This window comes from Diceros bicornis, chromosome 24, assembly GCF_020826845.1.
Source record: "Diceros bicornis minor isolate mBicDic1 chromosome 24, mDicBic1.mat.cur, whole genome shotgun sequence".
NCBI classification, from domain to species: domain Eukaryota; kingdom Metazoa; phylum Chordata; class Mammalia; order Perissodactyla; family Rhinocerotidae; genus Diceros; species Diceros bicornis.
In genome coordinates this window covers 12,038,303-12,051,948 of record NC_080763.1, presented here as the reverse complement: position 1 = coordinate 12,051,948, position 13,646 = coordinate 12,038,303, and the positions used below count along the sequence as shown (strand labels likewise).

General features: G+C 36.2%; 1 protein-coding gene across 3 annotated transcripts in view; it reads left to right on the top strand.

Moving 5' to 3' along the window:
* The window catches only part of KCNH5 (potassium voltage-gated channel subfamily H member 5), a 310,565-nt gene extending 302,745 nt beyond the window's left edge, over positions 1 to 7,820 (top strand). For all 3 annotated transcript variants that reach the window (XM_058567075.1, XM_058567076.1, XM_058567077.1), the window contains one exon: positions 5,869 to 7,820. In XM_058567075.1, the coding sequence (XP_058423058.1) occupies positions 5,869 to 6,816 (948 nt within the window). In that variant the 3' untranslated portion in view covers positions 6,817 to 7,820. The remainder of the gene's footprint in view (positions 1 to 5,868) is intronic.
* The last annotated feature ends 5,826 nt before the right edge of the window (positions 7,821 to 13,646 follow it).

The following is a 13,646-nucleotide window of genomic DNA, read 5'->3' as shown; positions in this document are numbered from 1 at the left end:
ATTCAAATTATTCAACTTTGATATCACTTTTATGATCAAATGTCCTACTTTTGAAATGGAAAGCTCAGTTGGCCACGTTCCCTGTTGAGGTTAAGAAGCTTTTATCATTTAAATAAATTAAACCTTCCAGCATGGGCCCCACAGAACATAATGAAGCACAGAAGAAAAGCTTAAATGAAATAAACCTCTTGGCTGATGGAAACAGTACAGGCTATTGTGCTTCCACCAATAAATGTGTGGCTGGAGTCGTAGCCTGATTCGTGGTTTTTCCTTTTAAATTTTGTCCTGGTTTATGTGGTGTTCATTAGCAACTTGATTGGCCATTAGGCAAAACGTAGACTTGGAGTACATCAAGTGCAAGGGGTTCTGGGTTATTAATACTGAGAAAAAAACCAAATATTAAATTTTTAAAAGCTGATTTAACACCGTGTTGTTAATCATGGATATTCATTTTTTCTTTTACGTGGTTTAATTCATATAAGTTGATGGAGATGAAGTGATGAACTTCACTCAGATCCCTTAACATTTTCTAAAATAATTTCTTTGGGGGCAGTGTTGTTTTTTATATTTATTTTCTAGAGAAAAATCATCATCATTTCCATGTAATAATTGGATAAAATTAATCTATATAGTTTATGTATTGAATTAGCAGGAAACTTTACTCTCTGTATGACACATTGCCCATATAAGATTCAATTGGATTATGAAAACTCATTGTTTGCAGATTCTTTCTACTGCCAAAGGGCAGCCTGCAGAATTTTTTTTTTATCTCAATAAAAACATGCTATTTTTAAAGGGTTTAACTGAATACAATTTATCAATCTTTCCATTGTTATTAATTTGAACCATTTTATTATATGCATGATTAAAAAGTTAAAGCTAAAAAGCACTTCCTAAAAGGAAAGATTCAACAGAATTTATTTGAGAATGTTCATGCTTGTAATGGTAACGTAGATTAATTACTGTGCTATTTTTATGATGAAATGTAGTCTCCTTAGTAATAAAAATGCATTGTTATTCAAACTTGGTGTTTAGGGTCATAAAGTTATCTTCAAAACTATGAGGACTTATAGAGCGGGCCTGTTACTTTTAATGTTTTTGAAATACAGTGAATTTCTTATATTAGGCATCCCTGCTGTTTTATTTTCTTATTTGTTACACAATGCATTCTTTACAACTTAAGACAGAACAAAAAGCTATCATAGTTTACATCTAAGACTTGGCGCAACTGGTGGTGGCATGTCAGTAGATTACTAGTCCTTGAACCTTGTAAACGTGAAGAAATCATCTCTTCATTTTTTGTTTCTTTGTTTTTAATTCCAGTGTCTATATTTTCTTACCTTGCATTAAGAAAGTTTGCACTGTCATCAGTTTGCATTAATGGATGTTATGACATCCTTATAATGGAACTGAAGATAGGTTCTGATTCAAGGTCTTTAAAGACTGATTTGTGGGTCAAAGACTTGAACCAATTCTTCTCAGCAAGCATTTGTTAACTACTTGTGCCCGGCAGTGGGCTGGGTGCTGGAGATACCAGGAGATAAATGATGTAGTGTTTTCCTCCAAATGAGGAAATAGGAGTAGACATAAATGAGCAATTATAGTACTACAGATAACATTGATTGATTGTTTAGAGAGTGGAAAGTAATAAAAGTAGAAAACAATCTTCCTATTTGTAATATTTTCAATTCATAGGCCTATCACAAGCATACATTTGCTGAATGTATGAAAAGGTTATTGAATTAAAGAACAACATTTATTTATTAAGGACCTTCAGCATAACAGACACTGTTGTAGACATTGGAGATACAGCAGTTAACAAAACAGACAAAAATCCCTGTCCCCATAAACAAATGAATCTAGGTATTAGTAAGATCACAGATGGTATAAGAGTACAGGGAGAATTACATGCTTGACCCTTCCCACTCCCTGCCTTTCATAAAAGTAATGAATTTATTATATGTATAAGCAAGTTAAAAGAAAATAACTGGGCCACCTTGAGGGAAACAGGAAGCTACAAAATAGTGGCATGTATTTTGATGGGAGGTAGAAGGAAGCAAGCCTGCTGGCTTTGCCTTTGAGAGTGGGTTAAGTGTAGAGGCAGTGTAGACACTGCCTCCCTTACATCTCTCCCCAGCTTTTTGTTAAGGCTATGGACTACTCAGCAAACAGAGCTTCAATCGTTTGTTCAGTTCCCTGTTTTCAGAGATGGTTCTCCACGGCAACTGCTCTCCGAAGGGTTACCTGTTAGTGTGAAACTGCTGTACCACTGCCTACTTCACCCACTCAGCCATCCAGATTTTCACAAGGGAGGAGGAAGTGTCAGAGCTACCCTGAGGAGCTGCAGCAGGTGTAATGGTTAAGACTGTGGAATCTGACTACTTGGATTTGTATCCTGGACACTCACTAGTTGTGTGACCTAAGGAGGACCGCTTAAACTCTCTGTGCCCTTTTGCTCTTCTGTAACGTGAGACTAATAGGACCTCTCTCACTGAGAAACTATGATAGTTAAATGAGCTAGCACTTGTGTGGAAGTGACCTCCTTGCTATGTGCAAACTTTTTATAACTATTTTTCAATAAGTCATAAATTTCTGTTCGCAGTCAAAATAAATAAATAAATTTAGTCTTACTCAGTAAGCTCCATGTAATCCAGTAATTTCTTTAAAAGTTGCCTCTAGCTTAAAAGCCTGGTCACGGTCGATAGTTGATCAAATCCAAGTGTTAGCTGTTTGCAGTTAGGCTCCAGTTCAAGTTCCGCAGCTTGGGAGGGAAATTGCCTCAGGACCTTCTTTTCCCAGCCCCCCTAAACCTCAAGGGAGCTGTGTCTACTATCACCTTAGCCCTCTCTCTCTGGATGGGGGAGATGGAGGGAAAGTAACAATGTGCAACGCTCTTAGGATTCTGGCCTCTAATATCCCAAACCTCTATTATTTCTCTTCGTACATCTTTTTGGAGGCAAAATATGCCAACCGAGTTCTATCTCGTTTGTCCCCTGGTGCAGACTGGCAGCCTGGCCCTGTGACAGGACTCTTTTTGTATTAAGGAGTTTGGCATTTGGAGTCTTTGTTCTCAGCTTAACAGTAGCAGTCCAAACCCCTTTGTTTGTTCTTGGTTGGTGGGGAGGGGCCAGCTGGCGGTCTGGAAGCTGACAAAGGCCTTTTTCATTGATGTTTTACATGGGCATATTACACTCTTAAATCACTAAGCATCCCAAACTTGGTAAGCCCAAAATAATTATAAGCAATTATTAGCCATTATGTTGAAAATTTAAAACATAAAGCTCTGGCCTAAGATGCCCACAAATTCTCAGTCTCTAGGAACTCCAAATCTTTCATAAACTGTGACCTTCACGTGGCAGTACATGTGGACGTTACAGAGATAGTAATATCCTTGTCTATTACAGGCCAACAGGGCTGCCAAACTTAGCAAATAAAAATACAGGACACTCAGTTAAATTTAAATTTCAAGTAAACAATGAATACTTTTTTAAGTATAAATATGTCCCATTCAGATAAATAATGTATGATTTTTTAGTTTAAGTATGTTCTAAATATTGCATGGATGTCCTGCATTTTATCTGACGTCCCCATGTGCCAAGCACCTGCCCTCCTCCACTGATAATTTGAAATAGATCCCTTTTTCCCAAATGTGAAGACTACTGTCCGTTACCACATTGCACCAAGGCTATTTCTATCCAAGGCTAAGTAACTACCTTTAAGAAAACAAACACAAAAGGTGAGAGTTGAGTATGAAGGAGGACGTGGACAAAGATCTACATTAGTCCCCTCATGTCAGTTCATAGAACCAACGTGACTTCCTTTTCAATGAAAGGGGATGAAATAGGACTATAGTATCTGTGTTTCCGTGTTTGGATCTGTCCAGTCCCAAAGAGTGTTAATATCTTAAAGTCTTAATACAAGCCCTGTTTACTTAGGAAGCATAAAAAATATGTCAACCCTTTGGAAGCCTTCTAATTAAACTGCTGGAGCTTTTATGTCAGTCTTCGAGATTAGTATTACATCTTTTAAAAAGATCTAATTTCATATGCCACTAGAGAAAGAAAAATAGGCTGGTCTTTACAGACAGTTATTGAACTTAGAGAATATTTATGTTAAAATACAAATTATTACCACTTGATAAGCTGTATTTAGTGCATCAATCTCAATTTAGAAAATGTGCTCTTAGTTAGATGGAGGATTGCTGTCTCTCTGCCTTTTGTGTTAACAGTGGCTATCATTAGTATTAGTTTCTGGTATAAAATCAATGACTATATGTTACTCTTGAAGCTGCTGAATCTTCAAGAAGTGATGAAAATGGTTTCAAATAGAAAATATTTTATGAGAGTTCAAGGGAGAGTACGAACATATTTCGAGTGTCGATTATATGCCAGGGACTGTGTACTTCACATATATTTCTAAATTAACCAAAAACTTAATGAGAGAAGGATGGAGGTAAGTAATTTTGCTAGCCTCATAACGTTCTCTGATTCTGAAAGCATGTTCTCTAATATGCCTTCTTTTTGAATTTTCCTCACAGCCTTCACTTGCAGTTATTTCATTCTTCAGAAGGACTCTGCGCAAAAATCTCATGGTTATTAAATTCACTTCTAACTCTGACAATATAAGTGGTAATTTATTATATAGTTAACACTTTTTATTTCTCTTGATGGAGTTATAAGTTCCCAATATTATTTTCAAAATGCATTTTTAATAAAATTATGCCTATTTCTGGATACCCATCTAACATCACATGCACTATGTATTTAATCCTATATTTAAAATTTAAAGAATATTGGAATTTGAAGCGTCCACCCTCCCACTCAGTGAAAGAATTACATGGACAATATCCTTAATTCTCTTTGAGTATTTTAGTGGTGTGAGGCTTATGAGTTTCTGAGGCAGTTTATTCAGTTAATAGACAGCACTTGGAAATGAAGTGTATGTTGAGCTAGTATTTGCCTCCCAGAAACTATTCCTTATCGATCCTACTTCTGCCCTCCAGAGCCACTTGAGTACATTTAATCCCTCCTCCCAGCCGGCCCAGGTGCTGTGTTGGTAGACTGTCTATAACTTTTCAGTGCCTTTATAGCCTAGAACTCTTACTATATGACCTCTAAATAGAAGATGGTATTAAAAATGGTTTTAAATCATGGTTATATACAAAAGGAAAACATACAAAAAATAGTAATGCATTATAAGGAAATTTAAGAGATAAATATGTATTTCCTTACACATATGTGTATACACACATATACACATACTAACATATATTTCTATTTACATAATTGTATATTTTCTATTAAATGGGAACATAAACTAGAAAGCGAGTACCTCTATTCAGTTGTCTCTACTACATTCCCCCTCTGATATACAAAAGAGTAGAACTAAGGAAGTTTAGTCTATGTTCCTATGTTGGGTTTTAAGTATATTGCATCTATTCAATGACATTGGAATATTTTTCCCTTCAGAAATGATCTCACCCTATGTTCAAGGGTTTCCTCTGTAAAACAAAGTACATCCGGTATCATGGCACACAGTTATAAATTCATCTGTTTTTTTTTTTTTTTTTTTTTTTTTTTTTTTGTGAGGAGATCAGCCCTGAGCTAACATCCGCCAATCCTCCTCTTTTTTTTTTGCTGAGGAAGACGGCCCTGGGCTAACATCTGTGCCCATCTTCCTCCACTTTATATGGGACGCCGCCACAGCATGGCTTACCAAGCAGTGCGTCGGTGCGCGCCCGGGATCCGAACCAGCGAACCCCGGGCCGCCGCAGCGGAGCGCGCGCACTTAACCGCTTGCGCCACCGGGCCGGCCCCTAAATTCATCTGTTTTTATAATTACATTTTTCAATCTCTCTCCCCCTCCCAGATCATCTTCCGTAAAATCAGTGATGTGAAGAAAGAGGAGGAGGAGCGTCTCAGGCAGAAGAATGAGGTCACCCTCAGCATCCCCGTGGACCACCCGGTCAGAAAGCTCTTCCAGAAGTTCAAGCAGCAGAAGGAGCTGCGGAATCAGGGGTCAATGCAGAGTGACCCCGAGCGGAACCAGATCCAGGCGGAAAGCCGCTCCTTACAGAACGGAGCCTCCATCACTGGCACCAGTGTGGTCACCGTGTCACAGATCACACCCATTCAGACATCCCTGGCCTACGTGAAAACCAGTGAGTCCCTCAAGCAGAACAACCGCGATGCCATGGAACTCAAGCCCAACGGCGGTGCTGACCCCAAATGTCTCAAAGTCAACAGCCCGATCAGAATGAAGAATGGAAATGGGAAGGGGTGGCTGCGACTCAAGAATACCATGGGAGCCCCCGAGGAGAAGAAAGAAGACTGGAATAATGTCACTAAAGCCGAGTCGATGGGGCTACTGTCAGAGGACCCCAAGGGCAGCGATTCCGAGAACAGTGTGACCAAAAACCCGTTAAGGAAAACAGATTCTTGTGACAGTGGGATTACAAAAAGTGACCTTCGTTTGGATAAGGCTGGGGAGGCGCGAAGTCCGCTGGAGCACAGCCCCATTCAGGCTGATGCCAAGCACCCCTTTTATCCCATCCCCGAGCAGGCCTTACAGACCACACTGCAGGAAGTCAAACACGAACTCAAAGAGGACATCCAGCTGCTGAGCTGCAGAATGACTGCCCTGGAGAAGCAGGTGGCAGAAATTTTAAAAATACTCTCAGAAAAAAGCATGCCCCAGACCTCTTCTCCCAAATCCCAAATGCCGCTCCAAGTACCTCCCCAAATACCATGTCAGGATATTTTTAGTGTTTCAAGGCCTGAGTCACCTGAATCTGACAAAGAGGAAATCCACTTTTAATATATATACATATATATTTGTTAATATATTAAAAACAGTATATACATCTATATACATATGTGTGTATATATAGTATATACGTATATATATTTTCACTTGCTTTCAATATGATGAACACACTATGGATTTTGATATGTAAATATTGCATGTCCAGCTGGATTCTGGCCTGCCAAAGAAGATAATTATTAAAAACGTAGATATTGCTTGTATATTATGCAGTTGACTGCATGCACACTTTACATTTATTTATAATCTCTATTCTATAATAAAAAAAGGTATGATTTTTGTTAACCAAGGCAATGTAATATTTGAAGAATCAGGGTCCAACCTGCCAATGTTGCCATGACAAATTTGATCTCAGGCTGAGTATATTGACTCTCATTCCTCACTGTTCTTTAAGTTAGAGTTATTGATTAATGCCAAGGAAGAGTTCAACCTTTTAAACTGTTAGTACCATTTTATGATCTCTTTCCATAGGGTATTTTTTTGTGACTTAGGTTATTTTCCTCAACAGGTGGTGTTTGCTCCATTTAAATGACTGTTTTGTGGCCTAAGTCAGATAGCAATGTGGGATATTGAGAATTTATTGCTATGGGTTTTGTGCATGAATTGCATTTTAGCTCAACTATACCTCCTCTTTTTTAACATTGTACTTAGATAGTAATCATTAACTCTTATGTAAGGATATCCCTACTCCCTCCATCTTGGAGAACAGCTACCATCTTGTAAGCTGATTTTATCACCCCCATAAATACTAAACTATTAATATAGTGTGTATTATTATAGAAATACTGCACCACAGGGTAAAAGGGCCTTTTAACAATTCATCTTAGAGATGCTGATTTTTCCAAAGGTGTTGAATATTCTAAATTTGTGTTTTTAAAACTTGTTCAAGGGTGAAGTTGAAAGGCTCTTAGCAAAGAAACACAAACAAAAAAACCATTTAAGAATCATATCAAAATTTTAACTATAATGATATAAAATAAAAAAGAATGTAAACAGACGAGTTTTTGTAGCATATCTCTAACTTAGAAAGAATGAAACACAGGTATGAAATTGTTCACACATGATGCTTACTGTTTGTAGAGATAACACATGAAATGTGGTTATAAAAAAACAACTAAGAAGATATTAAGTTGCTCGACTCAGATAACTGCTTTTCTATAATTTTATTCTGGTTACAATTTTCTAAAGCTTTTTTGCACACAGTTCTACTGCTGGACTTCTGCTGAGTTGATACAATAGACTACTGTGGCTCAGGCAGATCCACTTATGATGGGGGGTACTAAAGACTGAATTCAGAGTCTTTTGGGTCACAAATCCGCTTCCTAAAAAGTGCCTATTATCAACTAAAAAAAAGTCACAATGAGTTGTGTATAGCTAGTCCCTTAAGTAATATGTATTGAGAATAAAATACACATTCATTTGTAAAAACCCAGAAGAATTTATTTCTTTTGTCTAAAGCATATTTTATGAAGTTGATCAGAGAGGCATACTTTTAAATTGGTGCATGCATGACATTTAATAGTGGGAGCAGGGCAGTTAATGTTTGCATCAAGTTGAAAATATATACCAGTAATTTGTACATTATTCGACCATCTGTACATACATGTTAACAACATACACAAGGTGATAGCAAAATCAAAGGAGATGTTTTGATCTATTGTACCCATTTTTATGAGCTTTTCTATCTCCCAGCATCCCCAAACAAAATCACCAGGACTGAAAGACAAGTTATCACAGTCAGATTGGAGAAGTGCAAAACAAAGTGATTTATAAAAACAGGTGATATTTTAGAATTTCTATTAGAACTTCTTCACATGCCCACAAGATGTGCCTCTTTAATCCAGGAGTCTCAGAACAGATGTTGTGTGCCACGGGTTCCGTTTTCCTTTCTTTGTGCCCGTAACTTCCATCACCCATGATGGAAGTTTTCAGGGAGCATGTCTCCATGCTATGCTACAGTAGCTACCTACCATAGGCACAAGACAGTGAGATAATCACGGTGTAAGGAATCAGCCTTCAAATTGGGACTTCATTGCTTTCATGTTGAGGGTGGTACCTTTTTCTTGACCTCTGACATGAATTGAATTTCAGGGTATTTTTCTATTTAACTGTGTATGAGATAAGCTTGGCTAAGCTATTAAAGGTGAATGAGTGGTAAAAATAATCTGAGTACAGAAATGGTTGGTTTAACTTTAGCCATGTGCTTCAAAAATAACAATTGGTGTAAAGCTATAAGAGAATGACTGAAACAGCAGGGCAATTTGAAGTTGCAATCCATGCCTTTGCTTATAAGTGGCGCACATATTTGCTGTGTTCTGACATTGACTCAGTTTCACCTAATCGACCTACAATATTATTGTTCATATGTATGGGGAAGGAACATATGGTTTTGAACTACTCCGGGTTGTCACAAAGGGGGCAAATGTATCAATTGCTTATTTATGGTGCAGCTATCACAGTATTCTTTTCTAGCCACCTCTGTTCCTGTGTGCATGACTTGATGAGGTGCTGAATGCGCTCTGCTGTTTTCAGCAGGAATGCATGTGTTCAGCAAGCATTGTATATAGAATAATCTTTTAGGTTCCCAGATTCTGCAGTTCTTACCAGTCTAATTTGCTCAGATTTGAATGAAGGGTGAGCACTTGCTTTAATATGTGCAATAATGATACGATAGTGTTCTGTGTTGCCTCAACAAGCACATAGACAGTAGATTCTCTTTGGGGGACCAGATGACTGCATGTTTTATTCTTACACTGTATAGATGCTCTCAGTGCATCAAGAATAAAATTTTTATTATTATATTTCTGAATAATGTAATAATAGGAGTAAATAGATATGTATTTAAAATCCAAACATTTTCCAAAGCAACTTATACACCTTCAATATTTTTCTATGATATATAAGATCAGATGCTGTACCCTGGACAGGTGGTTATAATGTATTAGCAAAAGTCAAACAAAAATGGAAATATGAGCTGTGCATCATAACAGCAAGTTTTATCAGTTGTGTTAGGATATTATGGCATTGAAGGGGATCTAATAGATAGAGGAGCTTATAATAAAGGCAAATAGGCTCACAAAAGGCAGATGACAATACCAAAGCTACTAGTGTTCCACATCAACACAAATAGTACTTAGAATGGTTCAGGCGTAGACTTTGAATAGAAACACATCCTTCATTGTTAAAATGGAAAATTTTTATTAAGCCACTGGTTTCATCTCACATGAAATATAGGAGTACAAATGTCCTAAGTATTCAGTTAAAAAAATTATGTGGGTCAGAGCAAGAGAATTAGAAAATTGGGGGTTTTAAATGGTTCCTAAGAACAAATAGGTACTCCTGGAGTACCCAGCACTTTAATGGGAATATTATTATGACCGCTAACTGAAGTGTCATTTTGAAAACTAATGTTATTGGAGCCCAAATGCAAATCACAGCTTCTTTTAAAGTTAAGGAGATTTTTTTCACCTGTGAGTTCTGGCCCATTTGTGTTCTATTTTAAATAATTAAATTCTTTTAGAAAATTTTTTTTTTTAATTAGTCTTCAGAGCAGTTTTTGAACTGCTCTGAAGTTTTTTGAACTGCTCTACTGTTTTTGAAGTGTGCAGTGGCTGGTCCTAGCAAAATTATTTGTCATATTCCTAATGAATTCTACTATCTTGTATAATTTTTACCTTTTGAACTACTTTATCTGAGTCTCTTTTCCAAAATTTTATGTAGGTAATGAGAAAATTTGTCTAGAATGTACATATCATACATGGATAACTTTAAAATTTGATGTTTTGTAATTATGTGAATGTTGTGTTTTAATACTTGGTTACATCTAAGAGTATTTCTCTTGTGATCTTGGCAGAAAGGGACAGAAGAAAGAACCGTCTTTTGGAAAACACCCTAGGATGAGTATCTGAGCTCTGTCTTGGATTCTAATTCTAGCTTTTCCACAGTTGCAGTGTAACTTTGGGCAAGTTAACTGTTTTTTGGTGTGTCCAGGGCTTCAATTTTCCTACCGATAAATAAAAACATAAAGATAAGAGCTGCTCCCTTCTTAGAGCAAGATGATGTTAGGTCAGTGGAAAATCATCTTTCTCTCAGATGAAAATTGCATTATAGGACAAATTGTCATTTTTTTTCTTTCTTTCATAGGAGATAGCCGAGATGTGCTCTCTAAATATTCTTCTGTATTTTAGATATTTTTCTAGTCAGAGGTTGGTGGAGAAAGACATGGGTGGCTAAATAATTGTTAGTCAGTGGCATGTTAGGTGGAAGACTTGAAAATCTTCTGGGAACTTAGAACTACTACTCAAATAAGCATAGGAAGAATGAAGGCCTTTGGGGGGAAAGAAGAGAGAAAGAAGAGAAAAAGACACGTATATTTTATGATTTTTCGTATTACATTTAATCACATTGCTCAGCAGAAATTCTCAATTTTGTGAGAAAAAATAAACAAATTGGTGATTATTCAAGGTAGAGAGCAGTTCACCTTCCAACTTTTTACATAAAAATAATCATGACACTCAAGATATATGGCTCCACATGGGCAGATGTTCTTATAACAAAATTCTTAACTGTAAAAGAATCCTTTCCAATGACCAATTGATTTTTCAATGTATCTCTTGAACTGGAAAAAAAAACACGATAAAAAAAGGAAAATCCTTTGAATGACATTGAAAAACCACTCATGTTATTGTGTCCTAAGTGAGAGTATTTTAATTTAAGAAGTTGTAATATGTGATCAGTAATATTGATAATTCAAGGAAGCCACTTCTAGCGTGTAAATGTTTTATTCTTGAAAATGGGATTCCTTTTGTTAATATTTGTTCATTCTGCAAAGACAGTCTTGTATCCTAAGGGGTACACTCAAGCCTGCACTCACTACATTTACGGTGACCCTTTGGGTAAAGAAAATAACAAGAAGACATAGAAACAAAGGGGAACATTTTATGTGACAAGAGATATTTAGATCTCTTATTGGGTTTTCTAATCTTTCCTGATTTTCTAATGCCTGATATATTCGAGAAGAAGAATTAAAGGAGGTTTAAGGGATCCATCATCATTGATCACAACTTTTTAGTATCCATTGTAATCCTTTCCATTTATTTTCTAAATGGCCAGTAACATTTATATTTTTATCCACTGTGATAGGCGGGTGGCATTCCAACTCACAGTTGCATTACATATATATCTACACATATGTGAATAAATATTTTCAATCAATTCACTCTCAGTGTAAACTTTGTACTTACAGCCTAAATGTTGTTAGCAGCTTAGATAATAAAAACTCTTACAACTAATAAATTAGTCTTACAATTAATAAATAGTAAATGGCATGACATTTATTATTTTTTTAGAGGGTTGATAGAAATCCATTTGACATTATAGGAAATATTCAACTTGTCTTAGTCCAGAAAAACACATCGAGAGGTGGTGTATGAGGGGCTATGCAATCAGAACAAAAACAGAGTCAGGTTTTAAATGAAAGCACTGAAAATTCAGAGTAAGTCAGATTAGTGGTGCCAGGCTACATAGAGACCAAATCCGAATTTGTGTTTCAATGTTGGGAACAAATCTATAAAGAGGAGCATAATGGAGGTCGCAATTTAGACACCTGGAGATCTAAGCATGATCATTGGCAATGCTTATGGGTGCAATCAGATCAACTCTGGTGAGTTTATATAAAATATTTTTTTATTGTCTTCCCTTATCTTTACTGATGTGCATTGCTTTACATTGCTTTTATTGACTGCTCTGTATAAGTAAGTATGTGCAGCCATCCCAATCAGAATGTTTGTCTAAGTCATCAAAAAAAAAGTGTGGCTGGGGCAACAGTTACAAGCATTTGAACAGAAACAGAACCGTAACATCCACATTTCTGCAGTTATAGCTTCTTTTTCTCACTGGCTCATCACCAGGCAAAACAAAAGGACACATTCAGATGCATTTCCAAGTGTCAAAAAATCTTTAAATATTAAATAACGTGAATTACTAAACTTAATGAAATCCTAGGACTTGAGCGAGCAGTAAATTCAGTCATACATTGCATACATTCTTCTTTAGTATCAGCTTTTCTCATCCTTAAGTAAAAGAGTGCTTATGTGAGGTGTTTCTAGTACCCATATGAATTGTGACAACTGCAGTTTTAAAACGAAGACACAGAACCACTCTCATTAAAAGAGATACGTGTTCGAGTTTTCCACACTGCTTTCCCGTGAAATTCATATCTTCTGTAAAATATTTTTCTCAAACTTTATTTTCAGAGAATCATCACCCACAAGCTTAATATTAATTAATATTTGTATTCTTTCTTTTTGGCATTTGCCATTCACCTTTTCTTTCTTCCTCTACAAAGGTGTCTATTAATTTTTCACAAATTTACAGGTCTTTTATTTCCTGGATTTTACCCAACTTTTCTCATTTAGAGTATTTCTAGAACTAGAGAATTAGATGCTAAAAATAATAACTTTGCTAGTAATTCTCATACTGGAAATGCGAGTTATTCAGTATGTTTAACATTTAAAAATCAATAGACTTTTCTTATATTGGGATCAAATTCTTATCCTGAATTTCAGTGGTTTTGTTTTCCATCCTTGATTCCTTTTGCCCCTAAACTAAAAAAAAAACTTAAAAATAAAAATTATTTTTGACCTCAGGTCCTTTTCTACCTTGGAAATAGTGAAGATAAACATTTACAAAATTATCAGTTTGATCTTCGTTTTGTTTTCATGTTGGAAAATTTAATTTATAATTCTCATAATTTTGAAAATATCTGGTAAGATTTCCAAATGTTATAGTGAAAATCACTTTGTGGCCATAAAGTATGTGAAAAT